This window comes from Heteronotia binoei, chromosome 1, assembly GCF_032191835.1.
Source record: "Heteronotia binoei isolate CCM8104 ecotype False Entrance Well chromosome 1, APGP_CSIRO_Hbin_v1, whole genome shotgun sequence".
In the NCBI taxonomy this organism is placed as follows: Eukaryota; Metazoa; Chordata; class Lepidosauria; order Squamata; family Gekkonidae; genus Heteronotia; species Heteronotia binoei.
The window spans coordinates 256,480,186-256,500,569 of NC_083223.1; the positions used below are offsets into that span (position 1 = coordinate 256,480,186).

Below are 20,384 nucleotides of genomic sequence, written 5' to 3' on the forward strand. Positions count from 1 at the left end.
CATGCCATTCTTAAGACCAAGCCCGTCAGCGGTAGTCACAACAGATGCATCAAGGTGGGGCTGGGGAGCCCATCTAAACACCCTCTCAGTCCAGGGGCAATGGACGCCATACGAACAGTCGCTCCATATCAACTGCCTGGAGCTCTTAGCCGTCCACAGAGCTCTGAAATCATTCCTGCCAACTCTTCACGGCCGTCACGTTCAAATAGCGTCCGACAACGTGGCGACTGTGTTCTATATAAACAGGCAAGGAGGGACTGCATCTACCCGTCTTTGCAAGCGAGCAATGCACCTCTGGCACTGGAGTATCGCGCATCAGATCCATCTCACTGCAGTACATCTCCCCGGTGCCCAGAACACACAAGCGGACACATTGAGCAGGTACCTCATCAACGACCACGAGTGGTCACTCCACAGGCAATACCTTCTACCAGTGTTCCAGAAATTCGGAACACCATCAATAGATGTGTTTGCTGCACCAGACAATGCACAATGTGCTCTCTTTTTTATGAGAGGTCCGCCCTCACCACAATCTGCAGGGGATGCCTTCATTCAGAGATGGACGGGTCCATTACATTTCCTCTTCCCACCGTTTCCACTGATAACACGATCAATACAGAAAATTCAACTGGACAATACAAATTGTATTCTAATCACACCGTGGTGGCCTCGCCAACCATGGTTCACAACGCTCCTTTTCCTATCGGACAATACTTACCATCACTTCCCCCGGGCCAAGAATCTCCTCTCGCAACAGAACGGCAGGGTTCTTCATCACGACCCGGACAGACTCCGCTTGACAGCTTGGAGGATACTTTCTCAGAATTCCCTGAGGGAGTGAGAAACGTCCTATTAAATGCACGAAAACCATCAACGAGAAAGTCATATTCCATGAAATGGAAAAGATTTTCCATCTACGCAACCAAGCATAACTTTAAACCTTTGTCTGCCTCTATGCCTCAAATCTTGGCCTATACATTGTCATTATCTGAAAAGGGGCTAACTCATTCGTCTTTAAAGGTGCACCTGGCAGCAATCTCAGCTTTTCACCCTCACATACAAGGACGGTCTGTATTCTCACACCCCGCTGCGAAATCCTTCTTGAAAGGAATTTTACACCTGCATCCACCATCACGACAACTGTACCCCAGTTGGAGTTTATCTCTAGTATTAAGCCAGCTAATGAAACCACCTTTTGAACCCATGGCTTCAATCCCTTTGCATCTCCTCTCGTGGAAAACGGCGCTGCTAGTCGCACTTACCTCCGCTAAAAGAGCCAGCGATATTTGTGCGTTTAGAGCAGACACGCCTTACACCATTTTTCATCACGATAGGGTAGTGTTACGACCAGATCCTACCTTCTTGCCTAAGGTAGTATCCACGTTTCACCTCCACAGGGTCACAACTCTACCCGCTTTCTTTCAACGTCCTACAGATAAGGGCCAAGAAGCCCTACACTGCCTAGATGTTAGACGGGCACTCGCCTATTACATAGATAGAACAGCATCATTCAGGAAGGACTCCAGACTCTTTGTGGCCTATGGACGGCACAATAAAGGACAAAAGATATCTCCTCAGAGACTTTCGAAATGGTTGGTTGCTGCTATAAAGCTGTGTTACAGACTAGCAAAGCAGCCGGTTCCAACTACACTACGAGCTCACTCTACAAGAGCTTTGTCAACATCATCTGCCTTAGCCAGAGGGGTCTCCATGGAAGACGTCTGCGCTGCCGCCGCCTGGTCTTCCACCTCGACCTTTGCTATGCACTACGCTCTGGACGTTCGTGCTAGGCAAGATGCCTCCTTTGGACAGGCAGTACTCCGCTCTATCTTCGACTAAGATACGATCTGGATCCGGTAAGTACCAACTTACCTTGGAGTCCAATACTTGCTTGACTGATTTGCATTAACATTGCATTAATTTTTCTCTCCTACTCTAGTGCCAGCACCCACCACCGTGCAGTTCAGCTTATCAGTCACCCATGTGTGGGACTGCACAGAGACCACGAAGAAGATAAACAGGTTACTCACCTGTAATTGATGATCTTCGAGTGGTCATCTGTGCAGTCACACACGCCCGCCCAACCATCCCCGCTGCTGGCCACTGGTACTCTGCAACCGCTCATCTACTATATCGGCGGCGGGGAAAGAAACTGGCTGGGTGGGGCGCCTCCCTCCCGTTCCAGGCATGCGCAGTGGATGCCTGCTCCCCAGGACGGAAGGGAGTGCGCGCCAAAAATAACGCCTAGGCTAGCTTTTAAAATCTCCGAGGTAGGGTTCGTCCTGACGGGAAAACCCATGTGTGTGACTGCACAGATGACCACTCGAAGATCATCAATTACAGGTGAGTAACCTGTTTTTTTATGTGATGTTTAATGGTTATTTGCCTTGATGGCCGTGACTGGGCAGAAAGGTGGGATAACAAATGCTGTGAATAAATAATAATAGAACTATTTCTATCCCACCCTTCTTTCCAAAAAGAGCCCCGTGGCACAGAGTGTTAGAGCTGCAGTACTGCAGTCCTCAGCTCTCTCACAACCTGAGTTCAATCCCCAGCGGAAGCTGAGTTTTCAGGTAGCCAGCTTAAGGTTGACTCAGCTTTCCATCCTTCTGAGATGGGTAAAATGAGTACCCAGCTTGCTCGGGGGAAAGTGTAGATGACTGGGGAAGGCAATGGCAAACCACCCCGTAAAAAGTCTGCCATGAAAACATTGTGAGGGCAACGTCACCCCAAGTTGGAAATAACTGGTGCTTTTACAGGGGATCTTTCCTTTTCTTCTTTCCAAGAGCTCAAGGCAATGCATGTCATTTCATAAGAACATGAGAAGCCATGATGGATCAGGCCAATGACCCATCCAGTCTAACACTCTGTGTCACACAGCGCCTCCCAAAAAGGTGCCATCCAATGTTCCCTCTAAGCTGCAGAATCTTGTGAGCAAAAATTCTACTTTGTGAGCTACTGGCATTAAAGTTGTGAGCTGCTGCATGAATTAGTGTGCTCTAGAGTCATCATTCCTGAGCTAAGATAAAAATGTGTGAGCTGGAGGCTAAAAATCTGTGAGCTAGCTCACGCTTAGAGGGAACACTGGTGCCACCAGGAGGTCCACCAGTGGGACCAGGACACTAGAAACCTTCTAGTGCCTCCCCCAGCACCAAGAATACAGAGCATCACTTGCCCCAGGCAGAGAGTTCCATCTATACCTTGTGGCTAGTAGCCACTGATGGACCTCAGCTCCATATATTTATCCAATTACACTCTTGAAGCCGTCTACGCTTGTAGCTGCCACCACCTCCTGTGGCAGTGAATTCCATGTGTTAGTCACTTCTTGGGTGAAGAAGTACGTCCTTTTATCCACTCTAACCCAACTGTTTCCCCCCAGTCTTCCTGACAGCCCTGTGAGGTGGGTCAGACAAAGTATGGCTGGGCCAAAGTCACTTTCTTTTTCTCTCCTGTTTAATGAATAACTCCTGAGTTTATTGCTGCACTCCAGAGGGATCTCATCCACCTCCCAGGGCAATCAATCTCCTTGGAAGATGGTTCCACCTCGCCAACTTTGTGTGCTGGGGAGGGGAGCTTCTCTGAGGCTGAGCTCCCAGAATCTGTTTTGGTGGCCTGAATTGAAGTCCCAGAGATTGTGAAGTCTCTGGGTGCGTACAGAGTTCCTTTCGGATCTAGCAGTGCAGCTGCCCTGTACATCTGTTTGTAGGCGGAGGGGAAATCTGCGGAGCTCAGCCGTCTGTGTGTTTGACTTTGAGGCCATCAAGCAAGCCTTTGAAGGGAAATTCAAGGAGTTCAACAAGGATTGTTCTCAGTGGATGACGTATAATGGGCCAGCTATCGATCCCCGCCCTGGCAGCGTGAGTATTGCTTCTGGCCCGAATGTCTGGGCATTGCTAGAGAGTCACTGTTTGAGTCCTTCCCCAGAAGAGAAAGTGCACAAGTTGTTTGTGTGCATTCCTAGTGAGCTTAGATTTTGTTAAAAATGAGCGCAGTCACGAGGGCTGGTAACCTGCTTTTCAGAATTAAAGGTGAGATTCCCAGGAAGTTGAATTCTGTGGCCACTGGTACTTTCTTCCTTTTTTCCAAGAAAAGGCAAGAAGTTGTTTTCCCAGGATTTGAACCAGGGCTTACTAAAGCTCAACCCTGGCTCCTATTAGATGTATTTCTTTGTTTTATTAAAATATTGATATTCAGGGGTCATTTTGTAGAAAAATAGGTGGTGGAGCTCATTAGCATATGCCGTCCCCCCCCCAGCCAAAAGCAACCCGATGCAAGAAAGGAGAGCCCCAGCCAGCCCAAGCAGGCCTCATTCGCCTGGGGCTCTCCTTGGCTGTCCCCCCACCCAGTCAAAAGGCCAGCAAGTCATCCACCCCCCAAAATCACATAAGAAGTGGAGAAAGGGTGGTGCGGGCTTCTCCAGGGGTTGATGAGAGCTGCTGGGGGCTTGGCAAAGCTCCTGCTAGCTGGCTGGCTGCCCGCTTTCCTAATCCAGGGATTGTTATGCAGCTGCACCTACTATTCAATGGACAAGGTAGGTGGGGAGGTGGAAGGGGAACCCTCAGAAAGGTTCAGGAGCTGCGTTCCTGTGAGCTCCTACTGAAACTGAGGCATATTGATATCCCACTTTCCTTATTGCTATCAAATCACAGCTGACTGATGGCAACCCTGTAGGGTTTTCAAAGGAAGAGACTTTCAGAGCTGGGTTGCCATTGGCTGCCCCTGCGTCGTGACCCCAGACTTCCTTGGTGGTCTCCCATCCAAATACAGACCAAGGTCAGCCCTGCTTAGATTCCAAGAACTGGCAAGATTGGGCTAGCCTGGGCTGTGCGGGTCAGGCCGAAGGTGACTTACTAGTCATTGTTAAAAGAATCGCAGTTAATAACCAACAAAATAAAAACCTCAAATGATCCAAACCCCCCAAAGATACGTGCAGGGTATAACCCATTAAAAGACCTAGCATAATGGTCTCTTAACATTTTCCAGTGACCACGCTGCCCTTTCATCTTCAGGATGCCACAGTGGAGAAGGGGTGGGCTTAGGCTGATGCCAACCAGGTCCTCTTTATTGGGGGAACAACCATATGGGTGGCAGCTTGAAGATTATAGTTGGCACAGTTGGGATATATGGGAGAAGATGATACTGTAGATATGTAGATCCTAAGATGCGGAGGATATAAACCTGCTACCCCTTGAATTGCACTTGGAAACAAACTGTCAGCCATTATTGCTGTTTTAAGGTGGACAAGATAGATGCCCACTGGTTAGCCACTGACAATAATAGGGCTGTCACACTGGAAACCAGCTGAAAGCTTAGCTGTGAATCATTACAAACATAAGAAACTGCCTTATACTGAATCAGATCAACAGCCACTGGATGCAACACGGTATCAGTTAAAGCAACGCACAGTGTAGCCGCGTCTATTTAAAGGAACAGCCACACGTTATACCCTAGAACTCTTATGCCAACTTTTATAAACTAACTTCCAGTTTCACAAAACATACAACTCTTATCACTATGTAGGCTTACAATGACCTTCCCAACAAGAATGATAGAATAACAATAGGCAGTCCCACTACATTGCCTTCCAAATGAACAAAAATCTTGCTCTGTTGAGTTCCTTGCAATGATCCTCCCTTGTAATTTTCTTTTGCTGCTTGCTGCTTGTCTTTCTCAGAGGTGTCTGCTGCAGGAATGCTTCTTCCAATTGATAGGCCAAGAATAGGATGACTACACACACCCCAGGATATTAATAATAGGCGTGTTTCAATAGCCTCTTTGTCTGGTCACCTTCTTAGTCGGAACCACTGCTCATAAATTTAATAGGCACCATTTTCTCCTCACAGCAGTATCAGTTCTCATGGGAAGGGATTTCACATCACCTACTTCCTGGAACTTTAACTAGAGATGCTGGGGATTGAACCTGGGTCCTTCTGCATGCCAAGCAGATGCTCCACCCCTGTGCCATGACCTCTCCCGTAGAAGACAGTTTAGGAGTAACTCTTGATGAAGATGTGCTTGAAATTGTGTGGTTTTACAGTGACTGATTCAGATCGGATGGGATGTTTAACATTTGATTGAAACTGTTGTGTGTGGCTGGCGTTTTAACTCCAGCTAGGTTGAATTCAAAGAAGAATCAGCTGTCAGAATGGCTTTTGCAGATCAGCGATGCCCCCCCCCACTTCCTCTACGTTCTGCATGGAAGTAATTCTATTCCAAAACATGGGTTTTGAATTTTAGGGGCGGGGGGTCATCTCTTAAATAATTCATGAGGCTCTGCCCGTTAACATGCATAAATTCTGCAGCGCGTAACGAGCTGTCTTTGCTTAGTCACCGAGAATAGCTGCCAGAGCATTAGAAAGCAGCTGCTGGTGAGGAATTAAAGTTTTAGAGATGGCTGGCAGGGGCAAACTTTAAAAGGTAACATCTATCAAAGAGATTTAGAGCCAAAGTGCATATTACAACGGAGAGGGCTGGGGAAGATGTGCCAGTGTGGGCTTTAACACACTGGGTTGGCCCAAGAGGTGATGCCTATCGCTGCCTTGCAGCTGGCGGCTGGGAGTCCCAGTGGCGCTTCCAGGGGATTTTTTGCAGCAGGAGCTCCTTTGCATATTAGGCCACACACCCCTGGTGTAGCCAATTCTCCTGGAGCTAAAACAAAAAAAGCTCTTGGAGGATTGGCTACATCAGTGGGGTGTGGTCTAATATGCAAAGGAGCTCCTGCTGCAAAAAAAAAATCCCCTGGCCGCTTCAGTGCCTTCTTCACTGTGCCTCCTTTGGCAGTTGTTTGGATGGCTTGGCTGGAAGCGGCTTGGCCTGGTCCCAAACGAATGGGAGCCGTGGATGCCTGCCTGGTGACCTTGAGCCAGTCACAGCCTCTCAGCCTAGCCTACCTCACAGGGTTGTTGTGAGGATAAAAACGAAGGAGAAGAGAAAGATGGAGGCCACTGTGGGGTCCCCATTGGGGAGAAAAGCAGGACAGGAATGAAGTAAGTAAATTAAAAAGTCTTTTGCCACTCACTTGAGGGGATCGCTGCTTGGGCAGAAGCAGGGCAGGGGGGTTTTCTCATCTGGAGCCCTGATTTCCTATGTAACCATTGTTTTATAAAAACAGGATGGATTTTTAAAGATCACTGTTACTCTTCCTTAAATAATTCCACTTTACCTGCTGTGACTGTAATGCATAAAAGGATTAACGAGCACTTTAAGGAAGTTCTTACTTGAGGAAAAAGCTACCATGAATGTGGGTAAAAAGTTTCCAGATCTCAAAGTGGGGATGGAGGGAGATAGCCTTGACCCATCTATACTGGCTCCAACTTTTTTCTTGAGCCCAGTTCAAGGCACTTGGTGTTTAAAGCTTGATACAGATTGGCATACCTGAAGGACGGTACACTCGAGGGACTGTCTACTCCCGCACTAACCTACCTCACTGCTAAGGTCATCTTCCAAGGCCCTACTTCAGGTGTCCTTGCCAAGGCTCTAACTGCATCCCACAAGCAAGCAATGGCCAGGAGGCTCTTCCTAATGCAGCCACCTGTGAGTAATTATGCCAAATACTCGCAAGTTACTGCTGGACAGTTCTGATGATGTGCATCAAGCTGGCACTACTCCTTTATTTTGCAGAAGGTAGGTAGGCAATAGTAACACGCTGTGTGGGCTGCCCTTGAAGACAACCCAGAAACTACAACTGGTTCAGAATGTGGCATGGCCTAGAACACTAATATCTGATGGAACATCTCTCCCCATACATCCCAGGGTGCTAACAGCCTCTCTCTGCTGCCGCCCTCTAGTTATTAGGTGGGCAGCATTCTGAGGGCCTTTTTAAGCATGGCACCTAAACTATGGAATTCTCTCTCCAGAGACATTCATCTGTTGCTGTCTTCCATCAGAAGGTGAAGACTTCTTTCGTTTTGACCACACACACTCAGTGATTCCTCTTTCCAAGCCCTACACTGTTTTGTGTGATTTTCATGTGTGCATTTCAGTTTGGGTTTTAACTGGTCTTTATGACAGGCTTTTGTTAGCCACCATGGTGGTCCTGACTGGGCAGAAAGATGGCACACAAATTTTGTAAACAAATAAAAATGGTTGTTCTCATTTGGGTCATACATGTCTGCAACTAACAGTTCATAGATTCTGAAATACACACATGCTCAGGCCTGAGGAGGGGATTCTAGAAGATTCTGTTGTTAAGGAAATTCCATAGAGGTTTCTAAAACCCCAACTCAGTCTGTGGCAACCCCAACTATAAAAATTCCACATTGTCCACAAAATATTCCTGGAGGTTTCCCGGTCATAAAATTTGGTTTGCCTTTGTGGAGGAGTTGGACACTTTTTTAAAGTGTAGACACAACACAGTACCCTTGTTTTTACATTCCTGGTCACATCGTGTTTTACAATGTTATGTCTCTCCTTCCTGCAGTGTTCGGTTGGCCCCTCCGCAGACAGAGCCCTGACGTTCATCAAAGAACACTTCCTGATGGACGAGAAGATTTTGCCCAAGCAAAATCAACCTCTCTTGGTGAAGCAGAATGTCCAATACACTCGGATTGCGGTCCACCAGACCTTGAATATTAAGGGGGAACCATACACCGTGATGTTCTTGGGGACAGGTATGGCTTTCACTGGCATGGTAGAACTCTTTGTTTAATATTTCAACATTTCAATATTTGTCTCGATGGATAGGAATCCCCCGGTCTGTCCTTCCTCAGATGGTGCCTTCCACAGTCAGCAGGAGCCTTCCTCGGAAACAAGGCTGTTTGAAGGAAGGCTCCTGATGCTTGGTGGGGGGGTGGCACTCTCATTAGCAGGGTAGAGTTACTTATTCCTATCTTACACTGAAGTAGCAACCATGAGGGCTGCAACATTTGGTTGGTTAATTTGCTCATTCATTCTATTTCTGTTCCACTCTTCCCCACTATCGTGGGGCTCAGAGCTGATTACGACATATAATAAAGTTTAAAATACAGTAAAAGCATACAATATAACAAATTCAATTATTAACAATTAAATCAGATGGCATATAACAACATTATCACAGTTCCGTGGGAAGAAAAAAAAAAGGTGTGGGGAGAAAAGAGACAGGAAGAACTATATAAAATAGGAACTCCCCTGGATTTACCTGTATGCTTGGTGGTACCTTTCCATTTTACAAGCCCTAAACTCAGCAGAGAATCTTACTGAAATGGCACCTCAGACTTTTGCGGAAATTTTTAAGGCATCAGTTGTGAACTGGCTGTATTATCTCAATCCAACTTTGACTTCTGTATATCAACCTCGAGTCCCATGTGGTCAGCTCAGAAATAAAAAGTACAGCATAGCAAATTTATATGGAGTTTCAGCTATAAAAACCAGTAAAACATCAAGAAGAGGAGTTAGTCTTTTGCTCCCTGATTGTTATGGCAGCCAAAAGGTACTTTGCAGCCAGGCTTGTGATATGGGAACATTGGTCAGATAGTAGGAAAAAAACTAACTTTGCTTCAGGTAATCCATAAAAATTAGACAGAATAGGTTTGATTATATAGTCCCGCACTTCCCCATAAAAATCACAGTAAAGTAAGACATGGGCGACCATTTCAAGGTGCCTTCCATTACATGGGCAGACTCTATCCTGATAAGGGTTGCTGGCAAACCTCCCAGACAATACCGCTAAGGGTAGAACATTGAGTCTTGCTAACATAAAAGAGCGGTGTGACTGGGGTGAAGTAATCTGGGAAAGGTAGGCAGCAGGCAGCCCATGACCTGGGAAGATGCCAAATGCTAAAGAGGAACAAGTTTTATGTCCTGAAGAACAAAGGGACTGTTTCTCAATATCTAAGATCCTCTGTTTCAGGATTCTGAATGCCTTTGTTTCAATTAGCATATAGAGGTTGTCCAAAGGTACACCTATGGAGTGTATTTTCTTCTGGATCTGACTATACTAAGTGGAAATGAAGGAATCCGCTAGCATCATATGGATATAATTAGCAGGGTCTGCCCTAAAGTGTAGGCATAGCCAAAACTTTATAGTTAGTAGCCATGCCCTGGTCTCAATCAAATGGGTTCCAGTCTCTAGGCACATTGCAGCATAGCTGACACAGTTGGGGACCCCTAAAATATGGCTTAAAAATGCCTGAATTTGCTCAAGTTGGAAATTGAGGGCGCAAACCCAAACGGGGATCCCATATAACAACTGAGAAACTGTTTTAGAATTAAAAACACAAATGGCAGCTGGGACAAATTGGTTGTCGTTCTTGTAAAAAAAGCGAACCACCGCAGATGAACTACACCTTGCTGAGATGACTGCTTGCTGAGATGACTGCTTGTCCAGTTATGATTGTATTGGAAAAAGACCCCCAAGTATTTGAAAGATTTCACCTTTCCAGTATTATTTCCCTTGAGGCACCAGCTTTGTGGTTTCCAGGACTTTTGAAAATACTAAAATTTTGGATTTTACATGGTTTATAGACAGGAAATTTGTCTCGCAGTATGAAGTAAAAGCGAGTAACAGGCGCTTGAGGCCTTTCTGCGAACGTGACAGTACAACTGCGTCGTCAGCGTAGAGCAATAAAGGGATAACATTTGGCCCAAGTTTGGGGAAGTGACCATCAACAGCATTTACAGAGGGGGCCAGATCATTCAGGAATAAATTAAACAAATAGGGGGCTAGAATACAGTAAGTAAAAGTAAGTAAGTAACATTTTATTTGTATCCCGCCCTCCCCCGCCAAGCAGGCTCAGGGCAGCTAACAACAACAAAAGACAACAATACATTAGTAAACAATTACATTAGTACACATTAAATTAATCTTAAAAACCAGTTGATACATTAATTAAAAACCATTATTAATCTGATTACATTAAACTAAGTTACATTAATTAAATCTAACCATATTATTGTCGTTGACGCTATCTATCAGTTGGTATCAATGGCGAATTTCCTTGTTGTGCACTTGTGATTCAGCTATTCGGAAACGCCAGTTTAAAGAGGGTGGTCTTGCAGGCCCTGCGGAACTGATCGAGGTTCCACAGGGCCCGCACCTCCTCTGGGAGCTGATTCCAAAGATATGGGGCCGCAGAAGAAAAGGCCCGTGTGCGGGTGTTCTGGAGTTTGATTTCTTTTGGCCCAGGGGTAGTCAATCTGTTTTTTCCTACTGACCTCAGTGCTCTCTGGGGCTCGTATGGGGAGAGACGGTCCTTCAGGTAGGCCGGTCCTCGGCCATATAGCCCTGTTTGACTCCCCAATTGGAAATGATCTTTGAAGTTAATGCACCTAGGTCTTTATATCGCACTTGACACTATTAAGGGAATACATTTTACGAATAAGAAAAAGTAGGCATTTATCCAGACCCATGATGTCCAATTTGTTCCAGAGAAGATCCCTGGGAATAGAGTCAAATGCCCCTTTTAAATCAAGGAAGGCGGCAAACAGCCTTCTTCCCCTTCTACCACTGTATTTCTCTATCAGATAGTTAAGAATTATACAGTGGTCCATTGTAGACTTGCCAGGACAAAATCCGCGATCTGTTCCCTACTTGGGAGGTTTTGCTCTTTCATCTGTGAAGTGAGTTTTCCCAAGACGTGTCTTGCATATAATTTGCCTGCTATGTCAAGCAGACTAATTGGGTGATAGTTCTCTGGTTCTTGTGGGTCACCCTTCTTATAAACTGGGACAATTATGGAATTTGTCCATGATTCAGGCATGGTCCCTGTTTTATCGATCACTGTGAAGAGAGTCGCCAGAGAGGAAGCCCACCAGTCAGAATTGTTTTTAAATAATTCTGGTGGGGGTCCATCTGGGCCTGGGAAGGGAGTCCTGAATTGGGTCCTGGTGGTGGGCAGAAGAGGGCCCTCCAAAGCCTGGAACCAGCACTGGGTTCAGAGAGGCTGCATGTGCCTAAAGTGTGGGAAGGGAAAAAGTTTCAGCTTCCCTTTTCTGAGTTAGTTGCTGAAGGAGAGACTGTTGCTCAGTGGTAGAGCAGCTGCTTGGCATGCAAAAGTTCCAGCATCTCCATTTCAAAAGCCCCAGTCACAGGTAATGGTGAAAGGACTCCACCTGAGACCCTGGTAAGCTACTACCAATCTGAGTAGATAATACTGACTTAGATGGTGTGATTCAGTATAACAGCTTCACATGTACACACATGCATATGCACACCTTGGTTTTGTACAGGATCATGGCAAACCTGGGTTTAAATGGTTTTTAACTTGGGTTTAATCATTTTTAACCGTCTCCCTATTATTCAAGATGGCAGCTGCAAGTGCAGACAGCTTCAAGAGGGGATTGGATAAACATATGGAGCAGAGGTCCATCAGTGGCTATTAGCCACAGGGTATTGTTGGAACACTCAGTCTGGGGCAGTGATGCTCTGTATTCTTGGTGCTTGCGGGGGGGAAGGGGCGCAGTGGGAGGGCTTCTAGTGTCCTGGCCCCACTGATGGACCTCCTGATGGCGCCTGGGGTTTTTTGGCCACTGTGTGACATAAAGTGTTGGACTGGTCTGGATTGGACCATTGGCCTGATCCAACATGGCTTCTCTTATATTCTTGTTTCCCCCAGATAATGGATTCCTTCACAAAGTAGTGGTCACCGCCAAGGGAGCTCACATCATCGAAGCGATCGAGTTGTTCTGGGAGCCAGAACCGGTTCGGAACTTGCTGCTCTCTCCTGAAAAGGTAGGTTACTTGTTTCTGTCTTATCAGACAAGGTTCCCCGCAGCCTGTGGGCACATGTGGATTTTGACGATAAGGGAGGCGGGTGCCGCTGTGAAACAATTGCCAAGGTGGGGTTGGAAAAGGTCTTGCTTTTGCCCAGACTTGAACCAACTGTAAATCATCTTCATTAGAAGACCCAAATAATAATAATTTTCTTTTTTGCCCCTTGCAATCATAGGGTATCCTTTATGTGGGCTATTCTGAAGGAGTCCTGCACATACCGCTGGCCAACTGCAGCATGTACAAAAGCTGCGCGGAATGTGTGCTGGCACGAGACCCCTACTGCGCCTGGAACCGGCATTACAGCAAATGTATTCAGTTCCAGAATCTGGAGGTCCTGTGAGTATTTGCAGGACTGAGCCAACTCAGCAGGGTGGGTGGGTGTGGCTAGTTGACACATGGTGGCAGAATGAGGAGGCAGAGTCCTGTGCTAGCAGAACAAGTGGTACAGTTCAGGAATCACTTTTTTAATCCACTTTCCCATTTTAAAAAAAAGTTTTCTGAAAGCAGAAAACTAGCACATCAGGGAGTAGACTGGGATTGAACCTTGCTCCCTGCTGAACTAGATGTTTCAATATTGCAAAGATTTTTGTTTTATTCGGGGAGCGTATAAATTGTATACCCTCCCCTTCACTACCCAAAGGAGTCTCAGAGCAGTTTACAATCTCCTTTCCCTTCCCCTTCTCACAACAGACACCTGGTGAGGGAGGTGGGGCTGAGAGAGCTCTGACAGAAACTGCTCTTGAGAGGAACAGCTCTGAGAGTTATGACTGACCCAAGGTCAGCCCAGCAGTAGCATCTTTAGGAGTGGGGAATCAAACCAGGTTCTCCCAGATAAGAATCTGCTCACTTAACCACTACACCAAACTGGCTCTCAATAATTTTAGGAGATGAGATCACTTCGTAGAATATGGGTGATTTGAAGGGCACTGGCCACAGATTCTAGAGTGGTAGCCACTTGACTCTGTTGGCAGCAGAAACAGCCACAAGATTGACCATGGCATCAGCTTTTGTGATCTAGCACTCACTTCTCCTCTGTTGGCAGAGATACACAGGAACAGGGGAAAACAGGTTTTTAAGCAGTGGGGTTAACAGTAGGCCTACTGATCCCAAATGTATTGGTGGGGGGGCTGCTGATTATTGGGTTGAGTGTGTTGTTTTGTACAGAGAAGGTCTCTGCTTCAGTCCCCGGCAGGTCTTGAGTTAGAAAATTCTTTAACAGAGAGGTGCTTCCAGTAGGGCTAAATGAATAAATGGTCTGACTCCGGATAAGTCAGCATTGTGTGTCCATATATGAGATCAGAACAGCGTCTGATTCACAACATCAGTTACGTGGCGAGACAATACTTTCTTTTTGGCTGTGCCGTGCTAATAGGGCAAAGGAAAGCCTGATAGCTTAAACAGAACAACTCTAGAAACACAGAGCTGGAAGTGACCCCCCCCAATGATCATCTAGCCCAGGGGTGTCAAACTCATTTGTTATGAAGACCAGATCTAACGTAAATGAGACCTTGTTAGGCCAAGCCACGTTGGGTTGGGCTGGGCCATGTGTGTACCTATTTAAGATTAGGTAGCAGAGATACAAATTATATAAAGAACACAAACACAAATATATATTTTTTAAAAACTTAAAACATGCTTAAAACGTTAGCATTCATTGGTCTTTCTTTGTATTTCTTTTATGGGATCCAGGGAAATGGGCAAAGGAAGCTCTGGCTCTTTCCTTCCTTCCCCAGGGGACTGGGAGGGAGCCTCAGCCAATAGAAGGAAGAGATGCTTGGTTCAGTAGCTCCACTGTGCAATTGAGAGAGCCTGGCAAAGCAAGCTATTCCTCCCCCCTTCCTCCCCAAGAGAGGAGCCTCAGCCAATGGAGAAAATAGAGGTTTTGCTTTGTAGCTCCTTTGCAATTGAACAAGGATTGCAAAGCAAGCTGTTATGCAGAAGGAAGCAAGATATAGGAAGAAGGAAAGCAGATGACAGCCAGTTGCTCGGGAGCCTGATAGGAGCCCTCTGGGAGCCTGATTCAGCCCCCTAACTGCATGTTTGACACCCCAATCTAGCCTAACCCTGCATAATGCAGGAAATTCACAGCTACCTCCTCCCTCCCTCTCCCCGTGACCCCTGCCCTATACCCAGAAGAAGACAAAAAACCTCCAGGATCCCTGGGCTGTTCTGGCTTAGATGAAAATTCCTTCCTGATCCCAAAGTGGCGATCAGGATTACCCCATGTTCAGAGGCAGTCTGCCACTTCCCGGACTTACGAAGCTGCCTTCTACTGAATCAGACCATTGTTCCATCGGGGTCAGCCCTGTCTACTGAGACTGGCAGCAGCTCTGCAGGGGCTAATGCAGAGCTCTTGCATATCATCCTTTAAAAAAAAACCTGGAATCACTGGGGATTGAAATGGGGACTTTGGGGATGCAAAGCAGCTGCTTTCCCACTGAGCCATGGACTCTTGGATATCACTTCCAGGCTGCATTTTGTGTGGAGAGGCCTGCTCTTGGAAACAAAACATATTATATCTGCTGCGATCCCATGAGTCAATCCTTATGCCCTTTCCACTTCCAGGACTAACTGGCTGCAAGACGTCGAGTATGGGAATCCCGGCCTTGGATGCCAAGACATGAGCAAACGCTCCAGAACTTTGTTGAAGTCTCCGAATGATGCCGATGACAGAGTTGTAAAAAGTTCAGTGCGAGTCTTTCAGGATTTCATTGATTGTCAAAAGGGTCCCCTCTTGTTTTGAAGTGGTTGGGCTGGATCCACTTGGTTAACAATAGTACTTTCCTCCTTTCTCTCCCCTACAACCCCCCCCCCCATTTAAAATAAGTTCTTCACTAACTAAACCCCATGCTTAAGGTTTCTTGGGAAGCGGACTTAGGAAAATGGTGAGAGGGCCTACAAAACTCGGTGGAACCCACAAAGAGGGGAGCCAAATGTGAAATGCCTTCTGGAACCTCCTGGTCATTCCCCTCAGGCTTCCTGAGAACTTTAGGATCTCCTTTGAGCAAGGACAGGATATAATGTTTTGTTTTATTTTATTTATGTTACTCATAGTCTGCCTTTCTCCCAGGGGCTCAAGGCAGATCACAGAGAGTGAGTCAGTACAGTCAGCAAAATGGGACATTCAGTAATGAATGCATTAGGATTTTAGAAGGCTGGGAATAGTAAAGAGAAACAGAAGCTTAGCATAAGTAATTCGCATGACGCATTAAGCAGTACCGAAGTTAACAGAATAGGATCCTATCTACAGTGCTCTATATACAGCAGTAAAGACCACAAGTACCAATCATTAGAAGAAGGTTGGACCAGAACCAACAGGTTGAAATTAATTCAAAGAGTTTTCAGCTAAACATTAGGAAGAACTTCCTGACAGTTAGAGCAGTTCCTCAGTGGAACAGGGAGGTGGTGGGCTCTCCTTCTCTGGAGGTTTTTTAAAGAGAGGCTAGATGGCCATCTGACAGCAATGCGGATCCTGTGAACTTAAGGGGAGGTATTTGTGAAGTTCCTGCATTGTACAGGGGGTTGGACTAGATGTCCCTTCCAACTCTATGATTCTGTTCTATGAGCAGTAACTTTGTGAGCCATTTTGTGCTGTGCAGCCTTATTACTGCTACAGAAAAGCCCTCTTGAATTGTTCAGTAAAAAAAAATTCTGATGTGAAAAATGACAATTGTGGCAAACTGGCCTTTGAAAAAAGGACAAAACTGACAATTTAAAAGGAAACAGAACAGCATCAGTTTCAGTCACTTCCCCATGGAACAATTCCCTGGTCGGCTCTGATGGCTGCTGCAAATGCATAGGCTTTCCTAGTGGCAACAGAGCTTCCACAGGAGGGTCTTCCTGTGTGGTATCTCAATGTACCTGCTATTGGTCAACTTTGTGTCCATTTTATTTTTAAAAAATCAGTCATAGGTCATTTGTCTTGGTATTGGAACACTGCAATGATCTATTGGCTACTGATTTGTTTTTTAAATGGCAGTGAGTGGAAATGGTTTGCAGAAATCTGCCCCTTCCCACCCAAACTTGGATGTGATCTTCCAAGAAAGATAGTACTTAAAGTAGGTTTAGGCAACCTTGCAGTGGAACCAGGGTGTACCTGGAAGGTGGAAGATACACATGACCAGGGCTTGAATTCAGCAGGAGCTCACAGGAGCACAGCTGAACCTCCAGCGGATCTACATGCAGTGGGGAGAGAACTCCCCACTGCATGCAGAACCACTGGAGGTTCAGCTGTGCTCCTGTGAGCTCCTGCTGAATTCAAGCCCTGGTCATGTGTATCTTCCACCTTCCACAGATCCCGGGGCATGTGCAAATGAGAGATGCTACTGAGCTCCTGCACCTTTTTTCTACAAAATGACCGCTGCACATGACAGTATTGTGCAGAAGCCCCCAAAAGAACCACGGCAGTCCAGATGGAAATGCAAGGCAAGATCTCTGTGTGGCAGTTCTTGTGCCCAGCTCCCGCCTCAGAAGGTCGACCGGTGCCATAATCCCAGGGGAGATCTGATTGAGACTTTGGCATGTTGCTCCCTCGTGAAATTACAGCTCCGTATGTTTCATTTCAGCTTTGACCTCTTCGTTGAACTCTATGGTACGGTTGACCTGTCCTCATGCTTCCGCCCTGGCCAACTACACGTGGAGCTATCCGAAGGAGAAGACGGAAGGGCTGGTCATAGAGGAAGGCAAAACCCTGGTCGTCATTGTCCAGAGGGCCTCCCTGGGCACATACGAGTGTTTGTCCTACGAGAACGGGTACGAGCAGGTGGTGGCCAGCTACCGCATCCTCACCCCGAAGTACCCCGACATCCTGGGCAGCAGCGACAAAGACGGCATTGCCGAGGAGGGCCTGCCCCACCAGGCTCTGCCGGCGGGCAAGCGGCGTTCTTACTGGGTCCAGTTTGTGACCGTGACCGTGCTGCTGTCCATGACCTTAGCGATCGCAGCAGCTTTCGCTTTCTTCACTTACCACGACCGGCTGAAAGCCAAGAACAAAGTCCAGGGGTCCAGCGCCCCCGAAGGCGGCAGAGCACTTGGGCAACAGAAAGTCCCCTTAAACAGCAACCAGAGCACCCCACAAACCAACGAATACCAGATGCAGGGCTCTCCGACGGAAGGGGCCACTGGCGGTTCCAAGCCCTGCTGCGTGCAGCCGGAAGGCGCGTTCCAAGTGATCGACCTCGACAACAACCGCCTGAACTCTGCCTTGGTGAACGGGGATGACTCCAGAAAGGCCGTGGCGGTGGGTGGGAGCCTGGCTTGATCTAGCTTTGCCCCCTCGTTGGCTGTTGCTGGGAGCGACCCTTCAAGATTAACATCTCGAGCTCACGGGCAACCTGAAAAAGAATTCTTGGCCTAGCCATTTCTATGGCAGCATTCAGAAAATACCATCCGAAAACAAGGAGTTACCTCTGAATTCAGTTTTTCTGGTCTTGTCTGTACGATGCCACGCAGACCTGAAAAACTGGCGCCAAGGGGCTGGGGCAGAATCCCTTAATATTCATGGGTCTTTGGGGTCCTCCCTGCATCTGCTCTTCCTCCGTCAATATGGTACCAGAGCCCATCGCCACGGCTTCTCTGCACAGTTGCTCCTAGCCAAATTCATAAATCTCCATGTGAAATGTTTATGGAGATCAGGGACAAGCTGACCCCAGCCTCTTAATCTTCTGGGTCCCATAGGGTTTGGAGAGGTTTGGGAATCGGAAGGTCAAGGCTGGGCTGCTTCGTTGGCTCTGCTAGACGGCCTTGAGGTTTTGTGACACAGGAGGCCGGGGCTTTCTGCTGCCAAAAAAGCAAGGAAGGGGGGAGGCCACAAAACAGTGGGTTTAAAGGAAGAGGGGGGAACAATAAGAGACAAGTACAGCCTTCCTGTATGAGGGATCAGTGGGGAAGGGGAACGTCAGAGGCAGTAATGTTGCTACGTAAATTTGGGCCAATGTTGAGGATGGCGGAGTGGGAAACAGGCTGACATCTCTGACCAAGGGAGTGCAGGCCCCACTCAGAGGGTAGTCCATGTATGACAGTGTCCTCTCCGGTTCCTGGTCCAGGAGGGAACTCTGTGTTTGATGGTGCCTGGTGGATGGAGCTGGGCATATGTGGTCTTGGGGCCCTGTTTTTTTTTTGTGGTATGGGAGTATTATGGAAGGGTGAGGTTCCAGCTGCTCGCTGGCCCTGCTGTAAAGGAAAATGGGGAGGGGAGACTGAGACGTGTCTGCAAGCCTCTATGTGAATCTGAATCTCCCCCTCTTTAAGAACACCTTGAAGGTATATTTGATCTAAAGACTGGCTTACCGTTGATTCGAGGTTTTATGCAAAAAAAGAAGCAAAACTTCTGTAATCCAAATTCAGCACCAAGGGAAAAAAAAGTGGATTCTTCTACAGTAGCATTTTTTTCCTCTTATTTTTGCACAATCCTGACATTTTTACTATTTTTGCATAAATTATTGTGTTTTTGCTACTCTCAGAGGGGAAAGGAGCTAAGCAGGGTCCAGTGCCCCCAAACCACTGGAAATATTGTTCAGTCACCTTCCTTTTGGCTTCTGATATTTTTACATCCCTTCACTTGCTCTGAGGACTAGAAAGCTGAGTTGTGTTTTGAACAAAAGTTGATTGTCAGGAAGGAAGTGCTGTAATCTACACGTTTCTTTCCCCTGCACTGTGAATCCTTATTTTAAAAGAAGTAGTTGATGTTGCCTCTCTGGAGAAATGCTTGTGGGCCACATTCAGTATTATCTTTCCTGTGTACATATGGGGTGCTCGGAGGGGATTTAGACCAAAGCTGCAGTGTCCATGGCATAAATTGGATTTGAACCCATCTCTGCAGACCAGAAGACTGTTTGTTCACCCCTGCCACCTTAACATGGGACCAAAGAACTATGCGTGAAGGAATTTGTACAGTCAGAGAGTGAAGGACATTCTGAGTGTTTGATAACAGCTGAGACGGCAGCCTTATCTTTTTACCCAGTGTGCCCTTCTCTTGGCGTTTGCGCTTTCTGTACAAACACCGAACCTGCTTGTTCCACCTGGGTGGGGGCTGTCCCTTCTTATCTTGCTCCAATTTAGGAGAGAGCTGAAATTGTTTCTTCCCTCCCACCTTCCACTAACAGCTGCATTTCTTCAAGGCGGAACTGTTATTCCGTGCCCATGTAGCGCTGCTGACCTCTAGTGAGTAAAACAGCAAACCACAACTTTTGACAACTTTGTTGAGACCTCCAGTTTGTTTCTCTTGGCACTTTCCCCTGATCTGGGGACCTTGACTGTTAGAAAAAAAAGGAAAAAACCCTCTCTTCTACTTCTTTAGGCTTGCTGTGGCCACGGAAACCGTTTGGGAGGTGGTTACGTCAAGACAGTATTTATTCTTAAAATTGCTTATTTTTTTATGGGATCTAAGGACGTGTCGATTTGGATGCAGGACTTCAGAAGCCCAGAAAGTCATCAAGCACCCAGATGTTCTGGACTCAGTAACCAAGCTTGAGCTCATTTCGTGAGCCCCTACACAGGGCGGCAATGCAAGTTTGCATTTGCGTGTCTGCTTGACAGACAGGGCTAGCCTCAAGGACTGGTATCACTGGACCCAGAGCCTACCACACATCGGGGATGGTGGGAGCAGGGTCCACCGGAGACCATCTTCCCAAGGTCCCGTGGAGGAGCTGCAGCAGCCGATTGCAAGTCCTTGACTAGCATATCCTGTTGCCGC

General features: G+C 46.9%; 1 protein-coding gene across 1 annotated transcript in view; it reads left to right on the forward strand.

The window, feature by feature from the left end:
- Nucleotides 1–20,141, forward strand: part of SEMA4A (semaphorin 4A) — a 103,701-nt gene extending 83,560 nt beyond the window's left edge. Inside the window, exons 11-16 of the mRNA XM_060253871.1 lie at nucleotides 3,707–3,857; nucleotides 8,420–8,609; nucleotides 12,534–12,649; nucleotides 12,867–13,027; nucleotides 15,257–15,375; nucleotides 17,257–20,141. Coding sequence (XP_060109854.1) covers nucleotides 3,707–3,857; nucleotides 8,420–8,609; nucleotides 12,534–12,649; nucleotides 12,867–13,027; nucleotides 15,257–15,375; nucleotides 17,257–17,951 — 1,432 coding nt within the window. The 3' untranslated portion in view covers nucleotides 17,952–20,141. The remainder of the gene's footprint in view (nucleotides 1–3,706; nucleotides 3,858–8,419; nucleotides 8,610–12,533; nucleotides 12,650–12,866; nucleotides 13,028–15,256; nucleotides 15,376–17,256) is intronic.
- The last annotated feature ends 243 nt before the right edge of the window (nucleotides 20,142–20,384 follow it).